Source organism: Lagenorhynchus albirostris, chromosome 2 (assembly GCF_949774975.1).
Source record: "Lagenorhynchus albirostris chromosome 2, mLagAlb1.1, whole genome shotgun sequence".
NCBI classification, from domain to species: Eukaryota; Metazoa; Chordata; class Mammalia; order Artiodactyla; family Delphinidae; genus Lagenorhynchus; species Lagenorhynchus albirostris.
Window position 1 is genome coordinate 112,907,028 of NC_083096.1, and position 27,326 is coordinate 112,934,353.

Here is a 27,326-nt window from a genome sequence, read left to right on the forward strand (position 1 = left end):
TAGTTAATACTTCACACCCCAGGTGACATGAATTCTCCTTTAAGGCCATATTACGTGCCTGGGGCTCCCCTCATGTCTAGCCTGTGAACTGTGCCTTTGGGCTTGCTCCCAGACCCTGGTTTGGTCAGAGTCATCATTATTTTTCTTCCATTATAAAAGATCATTTGGAAAATATAGAATAATATAAAGGCAAAATAAAAATAATGTCTAAGATTTCTGTACCTTTTCAGTCATGTTTGTATTTATATTGTATACAGAAGAAACCTTGGAAGTCACACAGTACCACATCCAGCAATTCCCCTAAGCTCCCTGATCATAGAGTATGTGGCTCTGATCATCGAGCTCCATGGTCATAGATCACATGGCCACAGAATACTGTGTTTAGGAAACTTTGTCAGGAAAATAACACCTACCTAAACAGTGTTTACTAGATTAGTTACATTTTAAGGAAAATATTACTATAGAAGATATCATCAACAACTACCTGTCATTTTAAGCTGGTTATCTCTTTTTTTGTTAATGATTTAGAAGTTAGAAGTTATATCTGTAATATCAAGGTTTGCAAAAGCAAATTGAATGAGTGATAGGTGAGATCAAGACACTCAAAATATATTTTTAGGAAAGAACACTTTTCCAGTTTGAGGGCTACTGGTTTCATTTGTGTGTGTGTTGAATCTACTATGAGCAAATAATGTGTATTATATTTCCAATCAAATACAGTTCTGTCAGGTATTCAAATTTTGCTCCTGCCTGGGTCCTAGAAATATGATAAATGTGAAGAATTTTGATTATCATTTTGCTTCCTCCGTTCCTTGGATATGAAAGCACTTGACTCTGGACTATGGCCCTTCACCTAAGGCCTAACATTTTCTTCCTTTTATTTTGCTGTTTTCCTCTTCTTACTTTCCTTTCCTGTTTTTACCTGTATTTTTTTTTTTTTTCTGCCCCTGTTGCTTGTCTTTTAGCCTTGATGGAGTGGGAAAGAAGTGAAGGCAGTATGCATGAAGTAGAACTGAAAGGATAGCAAGGAATAATGATTTTATATATATTTTATTTACCTGTTTTTAAAAGCACTTGCCTAACTGGAGCTTACCATTAGCTTGGTAGATCCGAATTGACTAAATGGTTCTGTATTTTTTAAAGGCTCAGAAATACTATTGTTTACATTCATGTTTCTTTATACTTTATTTTCTCCATCATTTCCAGATCAATAAGAACCATTACAAAACTCCACAATAACTTCTTTTCATTTTCTATTCATTCTTTCATCATTTTCAGATCAATCATAACCATTTAAAAACTCCGCAATAACCAACAGCTGTGGGTAATGAACATTTATTATATCAAAACAGTTTAAAGAATCTTATTTAGATCTTCCTTTGTATTTTCTCCCGGCTGCAATCATAGTACTTCTAATAGACATTGGTTAAAAACCTTTTGGCGCCATCAAGTGGAATTAGGTGGAGAGTGCCTCTGAACATGTTAACTTTTAGTTGACTGGAATAATTGCAGGCAATGATTCATAGTGGCAAATTGCAGAAATTTTCAATCATAGAAAACATTTTTAGGGAAAAACATGGAAATTGAGTGGAGTATAAATATAATGCTAATATTTTAAGTATCCTTGAATTAATTTCAACAAACCATTGGGCCAGATGGTGGAGATAGAAGAAAAATAAGGTTGTCCTGGTCTAGTGGGGACTCAGATATGTGTTTATGCTAGTATTTACAAGTATAAGTAGGGAATAAGGAGCCAGCACAAGCAGAGTGATTAATCTCTCTGTGTACATGTGTAAATTTGAGAGTTAAAAAAATGTCTTTGCAGAAGAGGGAACACCTGAGGAGTATTTAAGGTGGTAGAAAGTGGGGTAGGGGCTGGGGCTGGGAGAAGTTACTGGTCGGAGGAAACAGCACTAATTTAGGAGCACAGAATCTATTATGGAAACTTTTATGTGTGCATGAAATAATTGTGCTTATCTTGATAATAAAACTGTGATTTGGTTGGTTAATAAATAGTATTTATTAATTTAATTTGCTTTCTAATAATTTTCCTTTTTGCACGCATTTACAAGCTGCTGAGCTTTAAGACTCTAACACTTGTGGGTTTTGTTTGTTTTACAGTTGGGTTAGGAAATGAGAACCAAAAGAAGCCGTCCACATTATAGAATAGAACTTGGGCTGGAACCCTAATTTTCAGCGTTTCTTCTGTCAGCCATTTGTGGTTTTTCTTTTATTTTTTTCTTTACCTTTCTCATAAAACTTAAAGAAAAAATCCAAAATGTTAATTGAATTAAGTTTTTCTACCTTTCCATGTATTAGTTTATTTGATGTGTAGGTACATTTCTTGATAGACCAATTTCTCTTGCATGAGAGTAGAGTGAAGAATCTGAAATAGAAAAGAGAGAGGGTCTGAGATTATGTTGTACCAAGACTGTCTACCATCCTGGAGGAGGGATATGCTTGGCAGAATTCCAGACTGCAGTTTTAGAATGAAGCACTGAGGAATTCTATAAAGATAGATAACATTTCAGTAAACCACTTAATCATCAGTTCAAAAATGTTTTTTTTTTAATAATCCTGTTACATGTAGTAGCAGAACTATCTTTGTTTTTCAAATTCCAGAGATTTGAATCAGTATTGAATGGTTGAAACTTTTTTCATATAAAAATATTACTTTACCCTTTCTCTGTACTTGTAAGAGGAAATACTTGGAGCTTTAAAGTAGTAGATTAATAAACTTCCTTTTTCAAATTTACCTGGAATAAATGGATGTTCTTGCAATTACCAAGCTATTCTATTCCCGTTGAGACCACATCACACAGACAAGAATATGTTCATCACCTTCTATATCAGAAATCTGCAAAGGCATAATATAGTAAGGCATTTCTCTATTGAAAAAAATACAGTTTGCCATAATTCTATACAAGGAATACCAGGTAACTATCAAAATGATGACATGAAAGATTTTCACAATACATTATTAAGAGAAAACCTTGGATTATAAAGTAGTATATTTAGTATAGAGATACATTGGAAGGCAAATGAATATTATAAAATGTATACATAGCAGATATCTGGAGCACCATTTATCAAATGGTTAACAAGACACAAGGTAGTGGAATTGCAGGTGATCTTTCTGTTGTTTGTTTGGCTTCTGTTTCTACTTTTTCTGCAGTGATCTTGTGCCACATTTATAATTAGAGGCATTTGTATTCCTGGATGATTTCTTAAGTGTAATGTGGCATTTCCTTCAGCTGCCAGTTGTAAAATGCGTGTTGTCAGTTATCTTGTCTTTTGTGCTGATGGTTTTGTATAAGATGACCCTCCTCTATGAGGAGTAGCATGCATGTTTTTTGAGATAGCCTGTGGAGTTAGTTGGTGGTCATGAAGCAAAGCTGTAGTTTTGAACTCAGCAGTGTTCTCACCAACTGAGTTAATTGAGTAAGTAATTTTCTTAAACATCTGCTATCCCAATTACATTTTCATAACAACAACAACAACAACAATAAAATCCAAAACAACAAAGACAAAAACAAACACTCCAGCTCTTGAAGTGGTAATATATTGTATACTAGATTTCAGGGTATATGTAGTTACTTCTTATTTTTCTTCTTAGTGAAATCTTAGAAATGATGTGGGAAAGAACAACCACAAATGGCCCAGTTATTCCCATGGCTCCTTAAACAGTTAGAAAAGCTCATAGAGGTTAGTTTGCAGCTACCTTTAATGATATCCTCTGAGTAATTTCAATGAAATGAAATGAAAATTGATGAATTATTGTCTGACCCAGGAAGAAAGAAATACAATTTATTTTTCAGGCAACAATAGACATATTCATCCAGAAGATCTGAAAGCAGTGAAAAGAGGGCACTGATAATTTCAATATGGGAAATACATACATGAATATAATTATTACTATATTGGTAATATCCCTATTATTTTTTGTTCCATTTTTATTATTGTTATTGTTATTACTGGTCCTCCAACCTTTTTGTCTGGATGAGTCACTTTAACTTCCTAAAGTTAAGACCTAGAGTTCATGGAGTAATAGATTGGAGAGAGTGGAGAGGAGGGAGAAGGCAGATATGCTGACTGAACATCTGAAGCTAAGGCAGCAGGGGGAAGGGGCAGTGATGACAGTCAATTCCTTGCAACTCTTTGACTTAAGGTGTTGGGGAAGGGAGGAGTGGCAATGGTGACTGGGCCATCTACCATATAGTGCTTTGAGATTTATTGTAGAGTCCTTCTACTGGTTGGGGATCCCACATTAAATTAACAAATTTGTACTTCATATTGATTGACCTACCAACATTTGTTTACTTATTGTTTTCTTTGTAAATTTCAGATCAATCGAGCTCCAAGCTTTGGAACTGATCAGAAAATAGACTATGATGTAAAAAGGGGAGTGCTGCTAAATGCACTGAAGCTACTAAATATCAGGTAAAGTGTTTCCTCCATCTTCTGGAATTTTTGTCACCATATTTGGCATAGAACAATCATTTGTAAGTGGAATTGTCTTGTAATTTTAGTATTTTGTATTGTGAATTTCTTGATTCCATTCTTCAAACCCATTTAGTTTTCTTCTTTTTAAATATCTTTTCCTCTTCTCCTGAACTCAGCTTCTCCTTCTCCCCATATTATTTGAACCTACAGTAAATATGCTTAAATTGCATTGTTGGTATAATACAGACTATGGGGTGGAATTGGAGAATACCTTAGGCAACCTTCTGGACTGTTTTCCTCACCTCACAAGAAAAAACTAAAGCACAAAGGTCACTCAGGGAGTTAAAAAACCTCAAAAATGCATTTCCAACCTTTCTGTCCAAAGGTCTTTCCACTGCATCATGCTGCCTGGGTAAACAGAGAAGAAAAGAGAAGCAGTTAAGTGAGAGTTAACCTTCCCATTGAACAGCATTAACAGGATTTCCTTCGTTTTTAAGGCTGAATAATATTCCATCTTATATATACCACATTTTTTATCCATCCATTGCAGAACATTTAGGTTGTTTCCATGTCTTAGATGTTGTGCATAATGCTGCAGTGAACATGGGAATGTGGGTATCTTTAGATCATATACCCGCAGGGTATCTGTTGAATCCTGGTTCAACAGGATCAGTCAAATCCTGATTTCAACTTCTTTAAATATATACCCAGAACTGGGATTGCTGCATCAATAGAATATTATTAGTTTGGTTGAAGCATACATAATCATGAATGTCAAATGTTTGAAATCTTATTATGTGGTAAGCTTTGGCTCATTATGAAAAAAATTGTTAGAAGTTTAACTGAACTGCTTAATGAGGTAGTGAGTTGTCTGCTATTATAAGTGTTCAAATAGCATTTAGGATCACATCTTGGGTCACAAATCAAGCCTCAGTAAATTTAAGAAAATTGAAATCATATCAAGCATCTTTTCTGACCACAACATATGATATTAGAAATGAATTACAGGGGAAAAACAGTAAAAAACACAAACACATGGAGGCTAAACAATACGTTACTAAATAAGCAAGAGATCACGTAAGAAATCAAATAGGAAATCGAAAAATACCTAGAGACAAATGACAATGAAAACACGATGATCCAAAACCTATGGGATGCAGCAAAAGCAGTTCTAAGAGTGAAATTTATAGCTATACAAGCCTACCTTAAGAAATAAGAAAAATCTCAAGTAAACAATCTAACCTTACACCTAAAGGAACTAGAGAAAGAAGAACAAACAAAACCCAAAATTAGCAGAGGGAAAGAAATCATAAAGACCAGAGCAGAAATAAATGAAATAGGAACAAAGAAAACAATAGCAAAGATCAATAAAACTAAAAGCTGGTTCTTTGAGAAGATAAACAAAACTGATAAACCATTAACCTTTTTCATGAAGAAAAAGGAGAGGACTCAAATCAATAAAATTAGAAATGAAAAGGAGAAGTTACAACAGACACCGCAGAAATAAAAGCATCCTAAGAGACTACTACAAGCAACTCTGTGCCAATAAAATGGACAACATGGAAGAAATGGACAAATTCTTAGAAAGATATAACCTTCCAAGGCTGAACCAGGAAGAAACAGAAAATATGAACAGACCAATCACAAGTAATGAAATTGAAACTGTGATTAAAAATCTTCCAACAAACAAAAGTCCAGGACCAGATGGCTTCACAGGTGAATCCTACCAAACATTTAGAGAAGAGCTAAAACCCATCCTTCTCAAACTCTTCCAAAAAACTGGGGAGGAAGGAACCCTCCTGAACTCATTATTTGAGGCCACCATCACCCTGGTACCAAAACCAAAGATACTACAAAAAAAGAAAATTACAGACCAATATCACTGATGAATTTAGATGCAAAAATCCTCAACAAAATACTAGCAAACAGGGGCTTCCCTGGTGACGCAGTGGTTGAGTCCGCCTGCCGATGCAGGGGATGCGGGTTCGTGCCCCGGTCCGGGAGGATCCCACATGCCGTGGAGCAGCTGGACCCGTGAGCCACGGCTGCTGATCCTGCGCGTCCGGAGCCTGTGCTCCGCAACGGGAGAGGCCACAACAGTGAGAGGCCCGCGTACCGCAAAAAAAAAAAAAAAAAAAAAACCAGCAAACAGAATCCAACAACACATTAAAAGGATCATGCACCATGATCAAGTGAGATTTATCCCAGGGATGCGAGGATTCTTCAATATACGCAAATCAATCAATGTGATACACCATATTAACAAATTGAATAATAAAAACCATATGATCATCTCAATAGATGCAGAAAAAGCTTTTGACAAAATTCAACACCCATTTATGATAAAAACTCTCCAGAAAGTGGGCATAGAGGGAACCTACCTCAACATAATAAAGGCTATATACGACAAAGCCACAGAAAACATCGTTCTCAGTGGTGAAACACTGAAAGCATTTCCTCTAAGATCAGGAACAAGACAAGGATGTCCACTCTCACCACTATTATTCAACATAGTTTTGGAAGTCCTAGCCACGGCAATCAGAGAAGAAAAAGGAATAAAAGGAATCCAAATTGGAAAAGAAGTAAAACTGTCACTGTTTGCAGATGACCTGATACTATACATAGAGAATCCTAAAGATGCCACCAGAAAGCTACTAGAGCTAATCAATGAATTTGGTAAAGTTGCAGGATACAAAATTAATGCACAGAAATCTCTTGTATTCCTATACACTACGATGAAAAATCTGAAAGAGAAATTATGGAAACACTCCCATTTACCATTGCAACAAAAAGAATAAAATACCTAGCAATAAACCTACCTAGGGAGACAAAAGACCTGTATGCAGAACACTATAAGACACTGATGAAAGAAATTAAAGATGATACCAACAGATGGAGAGATATACCATGTTCTTGGATTGGAAGAATCAAAATTGTGAAAATGACTATACTACCCAAAGCAATGTACAGATTCAATGCAATCCCTATCAAATTACCAATGGCATTTTTTACGGAACTAGAACAAAGTATCTTAAAATTTGTATGGAGAAACAAAAGACCCCAAATAGCCAAAGCAGTATTGAAGGAAAAAAACAGAGCAGGAGGAATCAGATTCCCTGACTTCAGACTATACTACAAAGCTATAGTAATCAAGACAATATGGTACTGGCACAAAAGCAGAAACATAGATCAATGGAACAAGATAGAAAGCCCAGAGGTAAACCCACACACCTGTGGTCAACTAATCTATGTCAAAGGAGGCAAAGATATACAGTGGAGAAAAGACAGTTTCTTCAATAAGTGGTGCTGGGAAGACTGGGCAGCTACACATAAAAGACTGTAATTAGAACACTCCCTAACACCATACACAAAAATAAACTCAAAATGGATTTGAGACCTAAATGTAAGACTGGACACTATAAAACCCTTAGAGGAAAACTTTGGAAGAACACTCTTTGACATAAATCACAGCAAGATCTGTTTTGATCCACCTCCTAGAGTAATGGAAATAAAAACAAAAATAAACAAATGGGACCTAATGAAACTTAAAAGCTTTTGCGCAGCAAAGGAAACCATAAACAAGACAAAAAGACAACCCTCAGAATGGGAGAAAATATTTGCAAATGAAGCAACAGACAAAGGATTAATCTCCAAAACATAAACAGCTCATGCAGCTTAATATTAAAGAAACAAACAACCCAATCCAAAAATGGGCAGAAGACCTAAATAGACATTTCTGCCAAGAAGACGTACAGATGGCCAAGAAGCACATGAGAAGCTGGTCAACGTCACTAATTATTAGAGAAATGCAAATCAAAACTACGATGAGGTATCACCTCACACCAGTTAGAATGGGTATCATCAGAAAATCTACAAACAACAAATGCTGGAGAGGGTGTGGAGAAAAGGGAACCCTCTTGCACTGTTGGTGGGAATGTAAATTGATACAGCCACTATGGAGAACAGTATGGAGGTTTCTTAAAAACCTAAAAATAGAATTACCATATGATCCAGCAATCCCACTACTGGGCATATACCCAGAGAAAACCATGATTCAAAAGACACATGCACCCCAGTGTTTATTGCAGCACTATTTACAATAGCCAGGTCATGGAAGCAACCTAAATGCCCATCGACAGATGAATGGATAAAGAAGATGTGGTACATATATACAATGGAATATTACTCAGCCATAAAAGGATTGAAATTTAGTCTTTTCTTGAGACGTGGATGCATCTAAAGACTGTCATACAGAGTAAAGTACGTCAGAAAGAGAAAAACAAATATCGTATATTAACGCATGTATGTGGAACCTAGAAAAATGGTACAGATGAACCGGTTTGTAGGGCAGAAGTTGAGACACAGATGTAGAGAACAAATGTATGGGCACCAAGGGGGGAAAACCGCGGTGGGGTGGGGATGGTGGTGTGCTGAATTGGGCAATTGGAATTGATATGTATACACTGATGTGTATAAAATTGATGACTAATAATAACCTGCAGTATAAAAAACAAACCAAACAAACAAAAAGAAACAACTAATACTAAACTTTCTTTGGGTTATTTGTATGGAAATATGTTAATATAAATGTTTCATACATTACATGAAATTTCTAAAAATCTTATACGTTCTAGTATAATGTTATAAGTCATAATTCTAGTTATTACTTTAAAATATATATCTCAGAAGTAACTAAATTTCCTTGTCAATTGCATTATTATGAACTTTCATCAAATCTTTAACCGTGGTCATTTTTAAGTCTTTTGTCATTTACAGACAGTTCTGGGTGTATTCTGATGCTTTTGCAAAAATGTTCTTATAAAAGGGTTTCATTTTCGAGGAATTCATGGAAAAGACTCTGACAAGTACAGGTTTCTGGTAACTGACTATACTGCTGAACTGAATGAATAAGCATTTTCAGAACTCTAATGGAAAACTGATGAATTCATAAAAGTGCTAACAAAAGATCAAGATAAAAAAATAATTACATGGGACTGAGTGAACTGATGAGGATGATTATAATTTTTGTGACTTTCTGTTTGAATAAAAAAAAAATCCCTCAAGAACTCAGAGGCAAAAAATATACAACTGAATTTTCACTGCAAAGTAAAGGAGCTGTTACAGTGGAGGATTACTGGACTGAATGTCAATATTGTGACATAGTATGAGTGTGTTTCATGTTTGGCAGTTGCAATCATTGTTGCTTTCGTTGTGGTCATCCATTTACAATGCTTGGTGTCAGTTTATTTTATCTCTTGTAAAAATAAAATACAGTGTGTGTGTGCGAAAAAGAAAACAAAAAACAAATAGCATTTAAGGTATTAGATTAAAGGACCTCTGAGGTCATTTAAACTCAGGAATTTTATGATCTCAGTTGGTTCTAATTGTCATTTCAGGAACTCTAAAAGAGTTGTGGGATACTTCCAAGCAATTTATTTATTTGAAATGTTTTCAAGCATTTAGCAGATGCCTGATTGAGAAGTAGATTTATGTGGAAGGCATTATTAAAAAAAGATTGACATGTAAACTTGTTCAGAAATTTTCATATGGCCCCTTCTTTTGTATGATCAAATTATGATTTGCCTAAACTCTACTGATATTTCAATTATTCTAAAGGAAATGAGGAGAAAGGAAAGAAATGTAGAATCGGAAAATTTTATTTAGCTTATACAAGTGTATCAAGTATTTTAGATTATTTAAGCAATATGCCTATACATTTTTTTGGCATATATATTGTTTAAGTAGTTCTGTCAAATGTATGACTTCCGCTTAATTTCTTAGACTCCTTTTCAAGTTTAGGGACTTCTAATTTCTCTCCTTGGCTATTTTATTGGATTCCTTCCTTCCTTCAGCACTAACCTTCACCCCGTTTTGCAGTGTCCACTCTGTTGATCTGCAAATCACTTAACAAGTGTTTATTGAGTGCCCGCTACTATAGGGGTAGGTGCTGGGAGTTCAAAGTCTCGGTTTCTGGCTTGGATGACTTATTTGACAGTATACCATTTATTTAGATAGAGCTTTAAGGCAAGAAACAGGCTTAGAAGTGATGGGAGAAGGTAGAAATGAGAGATAATTCAGTCTTAAACATGTTGATTTTGAAGTGCTTTGAGACACCCAGGCAGAATTGTTAAGTGGGAGATTTGATATACAGGGCTCCAGGGGATAGAGACATCTATGTGATTGAAATCTGTATATAGATTGCTGTTGAATCCAGTGGATGAGAACATACAGTTGGAGTGTATATATTGAGAAGTAAAGTGGGGTAAGGGCAGAGCCTGAGTGATGCCAACATTTAAAGAGATATTTATAAACTCTAATATTCTGCTCAGATTGTTTCACACAATCAGATAAAGTTTAAACATTGCCTACAAAGTGTTTTTGATCTTTAGACACAAGACTTTTTTTGATCTGGCCCTTGCATATCTCGCCAATCTGATCACTTTTTGTTCTTCTCTTTTCCCTGACTTAGAATTAATTTTTCTAAGAACTCTCGTGCGATGCTGTTTCACATGTTCATGGTTTTGCGTGTATTCTTATTTAAATTTTCTCTTAGCTTTGTTCCTCTGGTGAATGTTGATTCATTTTTAAAAATCGTGGTAAAATATACTTAAACTTTACTATTGTAACCATTTTTAAGTCTGCAACTCAGTGGCGATAGGTACATTCACATTATTATGCAACCATTACCACCATCCTTCTCTGAACCTTTCTTCATTGTGCAAAACTGAAATTCTGTACCCATTAAACAACTCCCCATTTCCACCTGCCACAAGCCCCTGGCAGCCACCATTCCACTTTCTGTCTTTATGAATTTGCCTAGGTACCTCATATAAGTATAATCATACAGTATTTGGTCTTTCGTGACTGTCTTATTTCACTTAGCATAATGTCTTCAGGGTTCATCCATGTTGTAGCATGTGTCATAATTTCCTTCCCTTTTAAGGCCAAATAATATTCCATTGCATGCATATACCACATTTTTGTCAGCTAATCCTTAAATACCTAGCACAGGCCTGACTTCCTATTTGAAGCTTTTGCTGAGGCAAAGTGGTTTACTTCCTCCCTTGTGCCATCACCCTACCTACTATCACTTTTTAAAATAGCATCCATTGTACTCTATGTATTTATTCACATGCCATTGCTGACACTTGAGGGCAATGTCTCTGTCTATTCATCTTTGTATTTCCAGGGCCATATCTAGGACTAGCGTATAGTGAGTACTAAAAAAAAATTAGGTTGGAAGACAAGGGTAGGGGAAGGACATTTCATTCCAAGGTAACTCCTTGTGGTAAGATAAGGAAGTGAGGCAAGCACAGGATGTTCATAGAACTTCCAGGGATTCCATATTACAGGAGCTTGAGTGTGTGAAGCCAGCTGATTAGAAAGAGAAATCCCTTGTATGGAATCACAGAGTAATGAGTAGTGGAAAGAGCTCCAGAAACTATAAACAAAACTCCTTAGGACAGTGTGTGGATACAGCTGAATGGAAAAATGCTGATTACAATGCTAAGTGAATGGTGATCCTTTGGTCTCTGGTTAAATTTTTATTGTGGACTAAGAGTCATTAGTGCTGATTTATACCTATATTTATAGGAATCCAAACACAGTTTTTAGAATGGCAGTATTGCTCAACACCGGAATATGGGAGCAGTCGTCTAGAGAAAATATCTGGGTGTGACTGGCTTTTCTTTGTTTCTCAGTGTGTCCAAAGGACTTTGTGAGCTTATTTCTGTTACTCTTCTTTATAGGTATGTTCTTGAGCTGTGTGTATGTCAGTGTCCTTGTCTGTGAGTGCCGTGTTTGCTGTGAAGGTGCATATAGCTCTATGTTCATTTCTTCCACAGCATTCTCATAATATTCTCAATCCTTTTTTTTTAATTCTCCCTTCCTCTTTTCTGTCATTTCATTTTTCCTTCCTCTCTTACATTTTTTTTTCTTACCAACTGTTTGGTCTTTGTTATTCTTTTCTCTCCTCTCCTTCCTTTAAATTGTATGGTAAATAGAAATGATTGTTCTACGTAAAATGGAATATCAAAAAAATTAAAAGTTAAGAGCTACCTAAACCACATTTCCCCTTTCCCTAAACAAAGGAAACTCATCCAGATTTAGTATTTACCATTGGAAAAATGATATTCTCAATCATCCAGTCACTAAAATCAATCTTGTTGCCATCTCAAGTTCAGCCCTTTTTGTTACTCCTCACATCTAACTAATAATAATAATTAATCACCAAAGTCATTCATTCTTCCTCTAAAATAACCCTTTGAATCTTTCCTTATTTTCTAATCTGACTGCTGCTTCCCTGGTCCAGGCTGTCATATTTTATATTTGCTAATGAAATAGCATTCCATTTGTTTTAATTTGTTTGGGCTGCTATAACAAAATACCATAGACTTAATAGGTTATAAAAAACAGAGATTTATTTCTCATGGTTCTGTAGGCTGGTGGTCCAAGATTAGGGTGCCAGTGTGGTTGAGTGTGGCCTGCTTCTGGGTCACATACTTCTTATTGTATCATCACATGGCAGAAGGGTCTAGGGAGCCCTCTGGAGTCTCTTTTATAAGGACACTAATCCCTTTCAAGGAGGTTCCACCCTCATGGCCTAATCACCTCCCAGAGGCCCCACGTACTAATATCATCACCTTTGGGAGTTAATATTTCAACATATGGGTTTTGGGGGGGGCACAAACATTCAGACCATAGACTATCTTAACAGCCTGCTTCTTTTCTCATCCACTTCTAAGCCACTGTACATATTGCCAAGGGATACTCTTTTTTTTTTTTTTTGATTTTGATTTACTTATTTTTATACAGCAGGTTCCTATTAGTTATCAGTTTTATACATATTAGTGTATATATGTCAATCCCAATCACCCAATTCATCCCACCACCATCCACCCCCACTTTCCCCGCTTGGTGTCCATACGTTTGTTCTCTCTCTACATCTGTGTCTTTATTTCTGCCTTGCAAACTGGTTCATCTGTACCATTTTTCTACATTCCACATATATGTGTTAATATATGATATTTGTTTTTCTCTTTCTGACTTAGTCTCTAGGTCCATCCACATCTCTACAAATGACCCAATTTTGTTCCTTTTTATGGCTGAGTAATATTACATTGTATAAATGTACCACATCTTCTTTATCCATTCGTCTGTCAATGGGCATTTAAGTTGCTTCCATGACCTGGCTATTGTAAATAGCGCTGCAATGAACATTGTGATATATGACTCTTTTTGAATTATGGGTTCCTCTGGTTATATGCCCAGTAGTGGGGTTGCTGGGTCATATGGTAATTCTTTTTTTAGCTGTTTAAGGAACCTCCATGCTGTTATTCATAGTGGCTGTATCAATTTACATTCCCACCAACAGTGCAAGAGGGTTCCCTTTTCTCCACACCCTCTCCAGCATTTGTTGTTTATAGATTTTCTGACGATGCCCATTCTAACTGGTGTGAGGTGATACCTCATTGTAGTTTTGCAATTACATTTCTCTAATAATTAGTGATGTTGAGCAGCTTTTCATGTGGCTCTTGGCCATCTGTATGTGTTCTCTGCAGAAATGTCTATTTAGGTCTTCTGCCCATTTTTGGATTGGGTTGTTTGTTTTTTTAATAATGAGCTGCATGAGCTCTTTATATATTTTGGAGATTAATCCTTTGTCCGCTGATTCGTTTGCAAATATTTTCTCCCATTCTGAGGGTTGTCTTTTTGTCTTGTTTATGGTTTCCTTTGCTGTGCAAAAGCTTTTAAGTTTCATTAGGTCCCATTTGTTTATTTTTGGGTTTATTTCCATTTCTTTAGGAGATGGGTCAAAAAAGATCTTCCTGTGATTTATGTCATAGTGTTCTGCCTATGTTTTCCTCTAAGAGTTTTGTAGTGTCCGGTCTTGCAGTTAGGTCCTTAATCCATTTTGAGTTTATTTTTGTGGATGGTGTCAGGGAGTGTTCTGATATCATTCTTTTACATGTAGCTGTCCTGTTTTCTCAGCATGATTTATTAAAGAGACTGTCTTTTCTCCATTGTATATCTTTGGCTCCTTTGTCATAGATTAGTTGACCATAGGTACGTGGGTTTATCTCTGGGCTTTCTATCCTGTTCCGTTGATCTATATTTCTGTTTTTGTGTCAGTACCATATTGTCTTGATTACTGTAGTTTTGTAGTATAGTCTGAAGTCAGGGAGTCTGATTCCTCCAGCTCTGTTTTTTTCCCTCAAAGTTGCTTTGGCTCTTCAGGGTCTGTTGCATCTCCATACAAATTGTAAGACATTTTTGTTCTAGTCCTGTAAAAAGTGCCATGGGTAATTTGATAGGGATTGTATTGAATCTGTAGATTGCTTTGTGTAGCATAGTCAGTTTCACAATAATGATTTTTCCAATCCAAGAATATGGCCTTTATAATGTTGAGGTAGTTTCCCTCTATACCCACTTTCTGGAGAGTTTTTACCATAAATGGGTGATGAATTTTGTCAAAAGCTTTTTCTGCATCTGTTGAGATTATCATAGGGTTTTTATTCTTCCGTTTTTTAATATGGTGTATCACATTGATTGATTTGCATATATTGAAGAATCCTTGCATCCCTGGGATAAATCCCACTTGCTTATGGTGTATGGTCCTTTTAATGTGCTGTTGGATTCTGATTGCTAGTATTTTGTTGAGGATTTTTGCATCTATATTCATCAGTGATATTGGTCTGTAATTTTCTTTTTTTGTAGTATCTTTGTCTGGTTTTGGTATCAGGGTGATGGTGGCCTCGTAGAATGAGTTTGGGAGTGTTCCATCCTCTGCAGTTTTTTGGAAGAGTTTGAGAAGGATGGGTGTCAGCTCTTCTCTAAATGTTTGATAGAATTCACCTGTGAAGCCATCTGGTCCTGGACTTTTGTTTGTTGGAAGATTTTTAATCACAGTTTCAATTTCAGTGCTTGTGATTGGTCTGTTCATATTTTTCCTTTCTTCCTGGTTCATTTTCAAAGGTTGTGCTTTTCTAAGAATTTGTCCATTTCTTCCAGGTTGTCCATTTTATTGGCGAAGAGTTGCTTGTAGTAGTCTCTTATGATGCTTTGTTTTTCCGTGGTGTCTGTTGTAACTTCTCTTTTTTCATTTCTAATCCTATTGAATTGAGTCCTCTCCCTCTTTTTCTTGATAAGTCTGGCTAAAGGTTTATCAATTTGTTTATCTTCTCAAAGAACCAGCTTTTAGTTTTATTGATCTTTGCTATTGTTTTCTTTGTTTCTATTTCAGTGTTTTCTTCTCTGATCTTTATGATTTTTTTCCTTCTACTAACTTTGGGTTTTATTTGTTCTTCTTTCTCTCGTTCCTTTAGGTGTAAGGTTAGATAGTTTATTTGAGATTTTTCTTGTTTCCTGAGGTAGGATTGTATTGCTATAAACTTCCCTCTTAGGACTGTTTTTCCTGCATCCCATAGGTTTGGGTTGTCGTGTCTCCATTGTCATTTGTTTCTAGGTATTTTTTGATTTCCTCTTTGATTTCTTCAGTGATCTCTTGGTTATTTAGTAACATATTGTGTAGCCTCCATGTGTTTGTGTTTTTTACGTTTTTTTTCCCCTGTAATTTATTTCTAATCTCATAGCATTGTGCTCAGAAAAGATGCTTGATATGATTTCAATTTTTCTTAAATTTACTGAGACTTGATTTGTGACCCAATATATGATCTATCTTGGACAATATTCTGTGCGCCCTTGGGACAAAAGTGTAGTCTGCTGTTTTTGGATGGAATGTCCTATAAATATCAAATCTATCTGGTCTATTGTTTCATTTAAAGCTTGTGTTTCCTTATTCATTTTCTGTCTGGATGATATGTTCTTTGGTGAGGTGTTCAAGTCCCCCACTATTACTGTTTTACTGTCGATTTCCTCTTTTATAGCTGTTAGCAGTTGCCTTATGTATCGAGGTGCTCCTACGTTGGGTGCATATATATTTATAATTATTATATCTTCTTCTTGGATTGATCCCTTGATCATTATGTAGTATCCTTCCTTGTCTCTTGTAACATTCTTTGTTTTAAAATCTATTTTATCTGATATTAGTATTGCTACTCCAGCTTTCTTTTGATTTCCATTTGCATGGAGTATCTTTTTCTGTCCCCTCACTTTCAGTCTGTATGTGTCCCTAGGTCTGAAGTGGGTCTCTTGTCGACAGCATATATATGGGTCTTGTTTTTATAACCATTCAGTGAGCCTGTATCTTTTGGTTGGAGCATTTAATCCATTCACATTTAAGGTAATTATTGATATGTATGTTCCTGTGACCATTTTCTTAATTGTTTTGGGTTTATTTTTGTAGGTCCTTCTCTTCTCTTGTGTTTCCCACTTAGAGAAGTTCCTTTAGCATTTGTTGTAGACCTGGTTTGGTGGTGCTGAATTCTCTTAGCTTTTGCTTGTCTGTAAAGCTTTTGATTTCTCCATTGAATCTGAACGAGATCGTCACCAGGTAGAGTAATCTTGGTTTTAGGTTCTTCCCTTTCATCACTTTAAATACATCATGCCACTCCCTTCTGGCTTGTAGAGTTTCTGCTGAGAAATCAGCTCTTAACCTTATGGGAGTTCCGTGGTATGTTGTTTGTCATTTTTCCCTTGTTACTTTTAATAATTTTTCTTTGTCTTTAATTTTTGTCAATTTGCTTACTCTTTGTCTCAGTGTGTTTCTCCTTGGGGTTATCCTGCCTGGAATTCTCTGCACTTCCTGGACCTGGGTGGCTATTTCCTTTCCCATGTTAGGAAGTTTTCGACTATAATCTCTGCCAGTATTTTCTTGGGTCCTTTCCCTCTCTCTTCTCCTTCTGGGACCCCTCTAATGTGAATGTTGGTGTTTTTAATGTTGTCCCGGAGGTCTCTTAGGCTGTCTTCATTTCTTTTAATTCTTGTTTCTTTATTCTGTTCCACAGCAGTGAATTCCACCATTCTGGCTTCCAGGTCACTTATCCGTTCTTCGGCCTCAGTTATTCTGCTATTGATTCCTTGTAGTGTATTTTTCATTTCATTTATTGTATTGTTCATCTCTGTTTGTTTGTTCTTTAATTCTTCTAGGTGTTTGTTCTTTACTTCTTCTAGGTCTTTGTTGAACATTTCTTTCCTCTTCTTGATCTTTGCCTCCATTGTTTTTCCAAGCCTGGATCATCTTCACTATCATTATTCTGAATTATTTTCCTGGAAGATTGCCTATCTCCACTTCATATGGTTATTTTTCTGGGGTTTTGTCTTGTTCCTTCATCTGGTACATAGTCCTCTGCCTTTTCTTTTTGTCTATCTTTCTGTGAATGTGGTTTTCGTTCCACAGCCTGCAGGACTGTGGTTCTTCTTGCTTCTGCTGCCAAGGCATAACATTTAAAACCTGCAAATACAATTATTCTCTTCTCCTTTTAAAACTCACTCTCTCCTCTCCCCCATTGCCTAAAGTTCAATTTGAGAGTCAGTAACCTAGTATTAAAGCTAGAAGGCTTTAATTAGCTGAGTTTCCTGCATTCACTGATAGCTCCAGACATACTAAATGACTTACAATTTTCTGGACGTGTTTATTCCTTTTCTCAAATTATTCCTTCTGTCCTGTTCACTTGTTGAACTCCTGCCACTCAAACCGTAATGTTGTTATGAAAGATAATAGATCAGTTTCCTAATACCCTTGCAAGTTCAAGTTGTGAGGTGGTGCATACTTGAGGCAAAAGAACACTCTCTATTATCTAGGGCCTTGGCCCAGTATTTTCAGTGCAATCCCTTATTGAATAGAATGGGACCTCCTGTAAACTTAGGTGTGTCTTTTACCTCTCCACACTAGAAGCTGGCCAGATGGCCTCCTTGTACCCTTTCCTTTGCTTTACACCTTCATCTGGGCCCTACCAGACTAATGACATTGCAAGGCATGGAAATATAAGCTCAAGAATAAGAACTCTATTTTTTCCTATGGCTGAGGGAAAAATTGGCTTTGCCTTTTCTTTTTTGCCTTTTTCTTTTTTCACCCTGTTCCTGCTAGATATTTAAGATTGGTATATAATAGTGTAAGTCAGAGGGAGAGAGAAGAGACCTCAGGCTTATCTGATCGTACCAGCTACATGGGAGGGAAGAGAGAGAAAACAAGTTCAGAGGAAAGCACTCTTACAACAGGAATTTTCCAATAAAAATCAGACAGCTATGATTAAATTTGCATCACTGGGCAAAAATGAGAAGGACTATGCAGATGCTTTCAATTCAGTAATGATTGTTAGGCTGAGATTTCAATCTGAATTGAAAATATGCTGAAGGGTGGTCAGTATAAGTAAGAATGCTTAAATATAAAGGGCATTGGTTGAAGGAAGAGTAAGGAAACAACATTTATTAAGGACCTATTAATGTTACCCCAAGTTAATCTTTATAAGAACTCTAGGAGGGAAATGATATTGTTAGCATTTAATGTATGGGAAAACAGACCCCGCAGTTAATTGACCTAAGGTTGTATTGCTAGTAAGTTGCTATACTGTCTCCATTTTATCTTGTTACCTTCAGAACGTCTATTTACTGTACGGAGATCCATATTTGATGAATGACTAGGTGAATATAACATATGTGAATATATAAATTTAATAAAAACTGATTCTTATCTCCACTGGGTCCCCTCTTCTGCTGATTCTCATAGGGATAAGGTTAGAGCTTATTTGAATTCTTGAATATGGTCTTGTGTTCTGTATTTTAGGACCAGTGATAAAAGGAGAAACTTGGCTAAACAAAAAGCTGAGGCTCAAAGGAGGCTTTATGGTCAAAATTCAATCAAAAGGCTTTTACCGGGTTCCTCAGACTCAGAACAGCAGAGACATCAGTTGGAGAGGCGGAAAGAAGAGTTGGTATGAAAAATTTAACAATGTACCTGCAATTTGAATTGCATAATTCATTTGTCAGGTTTTATTTGTAAAATTTCTTCATTTCTAGAAGGAGAGACTTGCTCAGGTACGGAAGCAGATCTCGAAAGAAGAACATGAAAATCGACACATGGGGAATTACAGGTAACTGTGCTTTTGTTTTTTAATAGATTGAAGAAGTGAAGTGTCAAAACAGAAGTGCCTGCATTTTATAACTTTTAAGCTTATCTTAAGCGCTGTTTATTTCATTCTGAGAAAGTGCTTTTTGTTTAATTTATTTCCAGAAAGAAAAGATAGTTAGCAAGTAGATGGTTCAGACTTGGAGAGAGCTCCTGGGGTGGTTTGTGTGAAGTCTTTTCAGGCTGATGTAATCATATGACCTTATTTAATTATAATACACTATTTTGAAAAAGTCAGGTTTCAGGTCTCTTAGTATTCTTTCTGTCAGTTCAGAGTGGTTGCTGTACTTTGTTTTACTTTTATTTATTTATTACTATTTTTTTTTTTGCGGTACACGGGCCTCTCACTATTGTGGCCTCTCCCGTTGCGGAGCACAGGCTCCGGACATGCAGGCTCAGCGGCCATGGCTCACGGGCCCAGGTGCTCCGCGGCATGTGGGATCTTCCCGGACCGGGGCACGAACCCATGTCCCCTGTGTCGGCAGGTGGACGCTAAACCACTGCCCCACCAGGGAAGCCCCTGTACTTTGTTTTAAGTTCAAATATATCAGGAACCAGGCAAATAATGAAAATGTTTGGAGGAGGCAGGTATGAGACAATAGAAAGGGGTTTGGACTGTACAGAACTGGACCTCCTCCGCAGTATCACCTTTGACAGGAGAAAAGGGGATCCCCTAAGCTCTTTGTGTTCTTGGAAAGACAGCCCCTCCTCCCAAGCTTTGATACTGACTCAGCAGAATTAGGAGGATTTGACATCATAGAGCTTCCCGCACTCCTGGTAAGATGTTCTTTCCGGCCTTAACACTATCAACAGTGATGATGAGAACACATTCCTCTCACCCTACGTCTACCTAATTCTCTCCACCAGAGAGACAAATTCCACCACCCCTCAAAAGATCATTAGGATTAATCCCTACATTCTGGTATACATCAATAATCACACTGAGTCTAAAACTTCTCAAATTATCCCTCATCACCTAAACTCTCTCCAGTAAAGTTCTATATTTCTCAATATGCCCAATTGTGATTCTTCTTCAACCACCTCCCCTTGACCAAACCTTTATACTGTGCCTTCTGGAACTGCATTGTTTAATGATAATTTTCTAGATAAACTTCAATTTGTATTGGTAACAAATGAAAATTTATGGATTTCTTGTAACTATATTCACCTTTATTTCTAGCACCTAGTAAAGTGACTGACAGAGTAGATGGTCAAGAATTATCTATGTAGTTGACCTTAACTCTTGTGCTATGATAGCTTTTTTTAAACAAGCTGGTTTATCTGATTTTATTGTAGGCGAATTTATCCTCCTGAAGATAAAACACTACTTGAAAAGTATGAAAATTTGTTGGCTGTTGCCTTTCAGACCTTCCTTTCAGGAAGAGCAGCTTCATTCCAGCGAGAGATGAATAATCCTTTGAAAAAGATGAAGGTAAAGGAATGAATGTTTATAAAGAAAAAAAAGAATGAAGCCACACAATATGTCTTTATAAACAACCCATCTTAATTCCACATATAAAAACATTTTACTTTTAAGATGCACTTTCCTTCCATTTTAACAGTTGGTAATGTTTCATAACCAACCAAATGATTTCATAAATAAGATGTTTTTTAACAAGACAAGTTAAGCAGTAGAAAATGTTGATATTATGTTGTAATCTATTTTAATAAATGTTTTATTACAGTTATTTATACATAACTGAATAAAAAAATAGATTGAGATAACCTAGTGGTTTGTGATGTTCTCATTGTTTGAGAATGAGATATGAGTTACATAGTTAACAATATAGTTAACTATGTAACTATATTGCTACATAGTTAGATTGTAACTAACGTTATAATTTTTTCCTGATACTGCATAGACCTGGCATATGAGAGGTAATTGAAACACACACACAGAGTAATCTATTTGCCTTACTAAAAGGTCTGTTAGTTATCTTTTGCAGTATAATAAGCCATTGCATTTATTTGCTCATTATTCCACAGTCTTGGCTGGGCTTAGTTGAGTGGTTCTTCTGCTGAGCTAGCTTGGAGTGAATCATATATTTGCATTTATCAACTCAACTGGGGAAGGAAATCCAAGAAGGCTTCACTTCTGTGTCTGGTGCATCAGATGAGATAGCTGGAACATCTGGGGAGCAGGCTGGGTGTCTCTTTCTCTCTACATGACCATGTAAGGAGGGTAACTGGATCTCTTAATACGATAGCTCAGGGTTCCAAAATGGAGCATTTCAAGAGGACAAGCCCAGAGTGCAGCGACTAATCAAGCCTCTGCTAGCATCATGCTTGCTAATGTTCCATTGGACAAACAAGTTTTTATTTGTTGTCTAAACAGTCAGTGGTCTTTAATAGTTTTCTAAGTATTCATATTTACTCACGTACTTACTCTTCCTTGTGTTCTTCATTCCATCACACAGACCTATTAAAATTGTTTATATTTTACATTACTGGAAATCTCCCTAGAGTGATACCTCCAGTATCTTGGATACCCTGTTATATTGAGTGATTCAAAAATCATGATAAAGTTTATTATAGATAGATTTTGCTATGGTCTTTTCACTAAAATTCTGCAACAGGAGGATATAAAGCCATTTTCAAGCTGGCTAGGCCTAAGGGACAGAAGCAGAAGGAATATTGTATACCCCAATGCTCTTTTCCTTTAAATATCCCTCTTTTGACATATGCAAGTATTTTCACCATTAGAATTATGTTCTGTGGTCTTTTTGTTTTTCCTGACCCAGACAGTGAGAGACCTTTTCATTTTCCTCTACCTGTTTTATAATGTCATTTCTCTCTCCTCTGGATGCAGCCTCTGTTCCATCTTCCCATCACTCTGCTCCTAGGAATCCTAAGGATTCTGGAGCCAGATAGACCTACATTCAAATTCCAGCTCCCCCACATGTTAATTTTGTAAACTTACATTAAACTATTTGATCAATCAGATCACTAAAATAGTAGTATTAAAAGTATACTTGACAGGTTATGAAACTAAAATTGAGGTTAATTAAAATAGTCTGTTTTAAGTACCTTGGCACATAATAAATAGGCTTCAAGTCTCAATTTGATTCTTCAAAATCTAGTTTAAATGTCACCACTTTGCCTGCCCCCTTCCATTGATCTGGGAGCCTCTTCTTATATAACACTCACACAGTCTTTACTACTGTTGTTTTATAATGAGTGGCAAAACTAGGTAGTGTGAGTCCTTAAATTTATTCTATTTAAAACTCTTTTGGCTTTTCTAGGTCCTTTTATGCTTTCCTACACATTTTAGAATCAGTTTGATCCTAGATTTTGATTAATTTTTTAATTACAAAAAAAGGCTGCTGGGATTTTAATTTGGACTGAGGAATCTACAAAACAATTTCTGGGGAATTAACAATACTGAGTCTTCCGATCCATTAATATGACATATCTCTCCATCTACTTGGATCTTTAATAACTCTGCTATATTCGTAGTTTTCAGTTTATAGTTTTTGCACATCTTTCATTAAATTTATTTTTAAGTATTTGATGTTTTTGCTGCTGTTGCTGATAATATTGTTTGTAATTTTTTTTAATTTTTAACTTGTTGCCAGGATGTGAACACCTGATTATTTTTGTATATTACCCTTATATCTAGCATTTTTATATATTGTATTTTTACTAACTGCATTTTAAATTATTTTTTTATTTTTATTTTGGTTACTTAGAAGTTTGTTGCTTAATTTCCATACATTTAAAATGTTCTAGTTTTAGTTTTGGTAAAGTTTCTAGCTTAGTTCATTGGTGTTAGAAAACATATTCTGATTTCAGTCTTGTAAAATAAATTGAGACTTGCTTTAACTCAATATGGTACTTATATTAGTGAATGTCCAAGTCTACTTGAAAATAATGTGTACACTACAGGCGATGGTTATAGAGTTTTATTTATTTAATTTATTTATTTATATTTAATTAATTAATTAATTATTTTGGCTGTGGTGGGTCTTAGTTGCAGCTCGTGGGTCTTCATTGAGGTATGCGGGATCTTTCGTTGCAGCGCGGGCTCTTTGTTGCAGTGCGTGAGCTTCTCTCTAGTTCTGGTTTTCCATCCATGCCTCTATCCTCCTATTCTACTACATACTCAACTAAAATTGCTATTGGAAAGACCCAGCAGGCGAAGAGAACCAGCTCTGTGGGGCTCTTCTAGATGTCTCAGTAGCCCGCGTGACCTTTGAAAACTCCACTGGATTCTCTTTACCCCCACAGAATCTCTCTATTATAGACCTAATCTCTGCTCATCTGTGTCCAGACCTGACAAATGAACGTAAAGTAGAAAGTGGCCACTTATCTCTGCTCACCTAGGGAGAACTTTTCCCTCTCTGGTATAATTCCTTTTACACTACTTTTATCCACAGCTTTCTAATGTCTTAAAATATATGATTATTTAGTTTATCATCTTTTTTTAGCTCTTATGATGAAAATGCTGTCTATATGACCTTCCTTCTCCTGAATAGAAGCAAAACTCCTTACTTTTTAACTGTCTTGTGCTGCTGTCTTTGGAATCCTTTGTAGGGTTATTGTTTAATCAAACTTTATATTAAGAGTCTTTTGATATTTTAATAGCTAAATCTTAGATTGCGATGAAGAGTAACCTATTTTACAGATTTCCATTGCACAGTGAGATTTCTAGTTTCTCTAAAACCCTTTTTTTAAAAAAAGAAGCACAGATATAAATCATAAATATATAAATGAAGTTGTGATATTTGTATAGGTTGAATAAATAACTCAATGAAAGCAGTTAACTCTACCTCGTTTAGTAAAGCTGTTGTACTCCTATTGCTCTGGTTTGCTCAACATCCACTTGGGTGTATGTTTTTATAACTTTACCCTTTGACTTCAAAGTGACTCTAGAAGAGCATGAGAAAAGGTGTTAGGCCTATAGAGTGAAAACCTTTCATAAAGTTCTAAAGATACTCGTGTGCAATAGGTAAAAATTTTAAAGTTTCATTAAATTGTGCCTATTACCTAAATACTGACATTAGATTGTTCTAAATGAAACTATTAGGCCAATCATCAGTGTTCTGTCTGCAGTCGTAATATTATTTTGCACTAATTGATACAGCAATGATTGATGAAATTGCGGTCTGGAAAAATTAGAGTGAACTTTTAGAAATTTTAAAGTGTCCAATAGGCTAATTTATTGAAGTATTGTATTCTAAGATTTTAATAGTATACTAGAACATAAGGATATATTTGTTTATGATAATCAATACATAATAGATTTCAGCTAAGTATTATTTTTATTGCCAGGTTTTAGTGAAAGTTTCTTTAAGAGGGTTTGCCATGACCCTTTATTTCTCATTTGATCTGAGCAATCTTTGTTAAATACTTTTCGGAATCCTTGTTGTACACAAGATTAATAATCTTTTAATTAATTCTGGAGTCCATTAGTCATAACAATTTTAATTAAATATTTTTTAAGGAGGAAGATATTTTGGATCTTCTGGAACAATGTGAAATTGATGACGAAAAGTTGATGGGCAGAACTGCCAAGTCTCGAGGACCAAAGGTGCAGTATCTTTATCTTCCTTAATATCAGAGTAGATAGACTCTACTAAGGACAGTTGATTTTCCCTTTGTATTTCTCACTGTAAGAATGACTGATGCTACTTTCAAGGAACTCTGTGGACTGTGTTTCCAGTGAAGATAGAATTAGGAAGATCATGCTTTCTTATACTCAGGAGAAGCTTTGTTTTGTTTTGATAGTTTTCCTCATTTTCTGACTCTTTCCCTCATCTAGTGAAAGCCCTGTGAGTCAGGGCCAAGCAGGACCTAGAACTGGTACCCTCATTCTATACTCAGTATTATGTTTTCCTATCTCCAAACATATAATTATCAGAGACGTGTAGCATTATAGATCAGGCAAATCATGACTCCAGAGATCCTAATGGGGAGCCCCATCTTTTGCTGGCACGGCAATATTGAAATTTTGTAAGGAAAAATAGTTACAGTTTCTAGGAAGACATAGAAAGCTGTCATGCTGGCAAAAATAGGCAGGTGTTTGCTTTACCTTCATCTGCTCTGTGGTGATGACATCCACATGTTCTTTTGTTATATGTCAAAGTCCTTGCTAGTAGAGTAGGAAAGAGTTGAATTTGTAAAGTCTTGGAAAGTTTTTTCATTCTGCTGTTTTTCACTTTACATTTCAGCAATACTGAACTATTACTATATCCTTACATACATCATGCTCTGTCATGCTTTTTCTATACGCCTGGAATGCTTGCCTATTAAAAGAATAATTGATTAATTGCTTGATTGATTAGAGACCCCCCTCCTAATCCAGCTGCTTTTGTGAAATCTTCCCTCTTTCTCCTAGCTGGACTTAGATCTTCTGTTCCCTCCTTCTATTGCTGTACCACAAGTGACACTTTTATAGAGCAGATGTGACAAATAATTGTTTGCATGCTTGCCTTAGTATGAGCTTGTAAGTTCCTTGAGGATAGGAGGTGTATTCCATCTTTACATCTCTAGCACCTAGCATAGCATCTGGCACTTAGTAGGTTCTCAAAACCATTAGTTAAATTTGTTGAATGTGTCCACAAGGACCTCACTGACTAGTGGAAGGGCAGATAGGTGAACCAAAAACCAGGGTATATTGTGGCAAGTACTGTAATTAAGGGAGTGGGAAGTGCTACAGCAACATAGAGAAGAAAGGGATTGGTAGATTATGGATGGCTTCATAAAGGCAGTGCCATTTGAATTGAACATTAAAGGCAAAGACATGGAGGTATGATGCTGCTTAGGATGTTGGAGAAATGACAAGGAATTTGGTATGACTCAGGTGGAAGATTCTTGGAGAGTAAATTGGTGCAAGATGAACCTGGTAAAAGATACATATCTGATGAAGACCAGAGACCTTGAATGTCAGGCACTGTTCTTCTGAATTATGTATTCTATATCAAAGAACTGTAGAAGATGTTGATAATTCCTTTGGAACAAATATTTTTTAGGGTATCTGTAAAAGTCAATACCTTCGTGAGTTATTGCTTCATTTTGGAAAACATCGGAAAGTCTCTAAACTTTGTATATTAATTATTTAGCAATTTGGCAAACCAGATATGAGGCAACCTGGGGGCACAATATTCATGGAAGATTGGCAAATGCAAAGGCTCTAAGTCAGTCTTCTACTGTCTTATATTTTCCTTTGCTTCATCAAATAAGGCTTATCATCCAAATAAAAATATAACCTCCTAGAGGGCAGAATTCACACTGTGTATATTTCAACCCCTCTTATTCCAGGCAAATAGTAGGAACTAACAATGTATTCGTTGAAATGAAATGAATTGGTTAGTTCCTATAGTTATTAACACCAGAAATGTTTTGAAGTGTTGAAAACTGCATAATCAGTAAAAAGGTAAAAAGTAAAAAAAGTAAAATTATTTTTATAACTTGTAACCTTAGGTATACTGAGGGTCTGGAGTGAGCCAAACTTCAAAGCAGCCTTTCCTTTTTAGAGGGTTGTTATCACATGTCAAACACTGATTTCCAGTGTCTTTACTGGTAGAATAATTGAAGGTTATCAAGGTTAAATTGAACTTGGGAGAAATAACTTTTCACTTATTTGAGAATCTAAGAAGTATTAATTAGCTATGTAAATAATATCACGTAAAGTATTAGCATTGTTCTTCAGCCAAGTGCTAGGTACTTAGTATTTATTATTCTTTATGCCATTTATATATATTTTAATATATGAGCCAGTTCATAATACAATTGGACATAAAAATAAATGGTATGGTTTGTGTCAGAACTCAACGCCGGTTTACAAATTCCAATTTGTAGTTACGGCACTGTTTGGAGTTTATGTTGCTGTGACTTCTTATTACTTATTGCTTTAACA

The 27,326-nt window shown here is 35.9% G+C and overlaps 1 protein-coding gene across 4 annotated transcripts in view; it reads left to right on the forward strand.

The window, feature by feature from the left end:
* Nucleotides 1-27,326, forward strand: part of TTLL7 (tubulin tyrosine ligase like 7) — a 97,987-nt gene that overhangs the window by 28,689 nt on the left and 41,972 nt on the right. For all 4 annotated transcript variants that reach the window (XR_009538894.1, XR_009538895.1, XM_060139661.1 and 1 more), the window contains exons 9-13: nt 4,346-4,440; nt 19,127-19,274; nt 19,360-19,433; nt 20,765-20,900; nt 24,912-24,998. Coding sequence is in view for 2 of the 4 variants with exons in the window: in XM_060139661.1 (XP_059995644.1) it covers nt 4,346-4,440; nt 19,127-19,274; nt 19,360-19,433; nt 20,765-20,900; nt 24,912-24,998 (540 nt within the window). In the remaining 2 variants the exon portion in view is untranslated. The remainder of the gene's footprint in view (nt 1-4,345; nt 4,441-19,126; nt 19,275-19,359; nt 19,434-20,764; nt 20,901-24,911; nt 24,999-27,326) is intronic.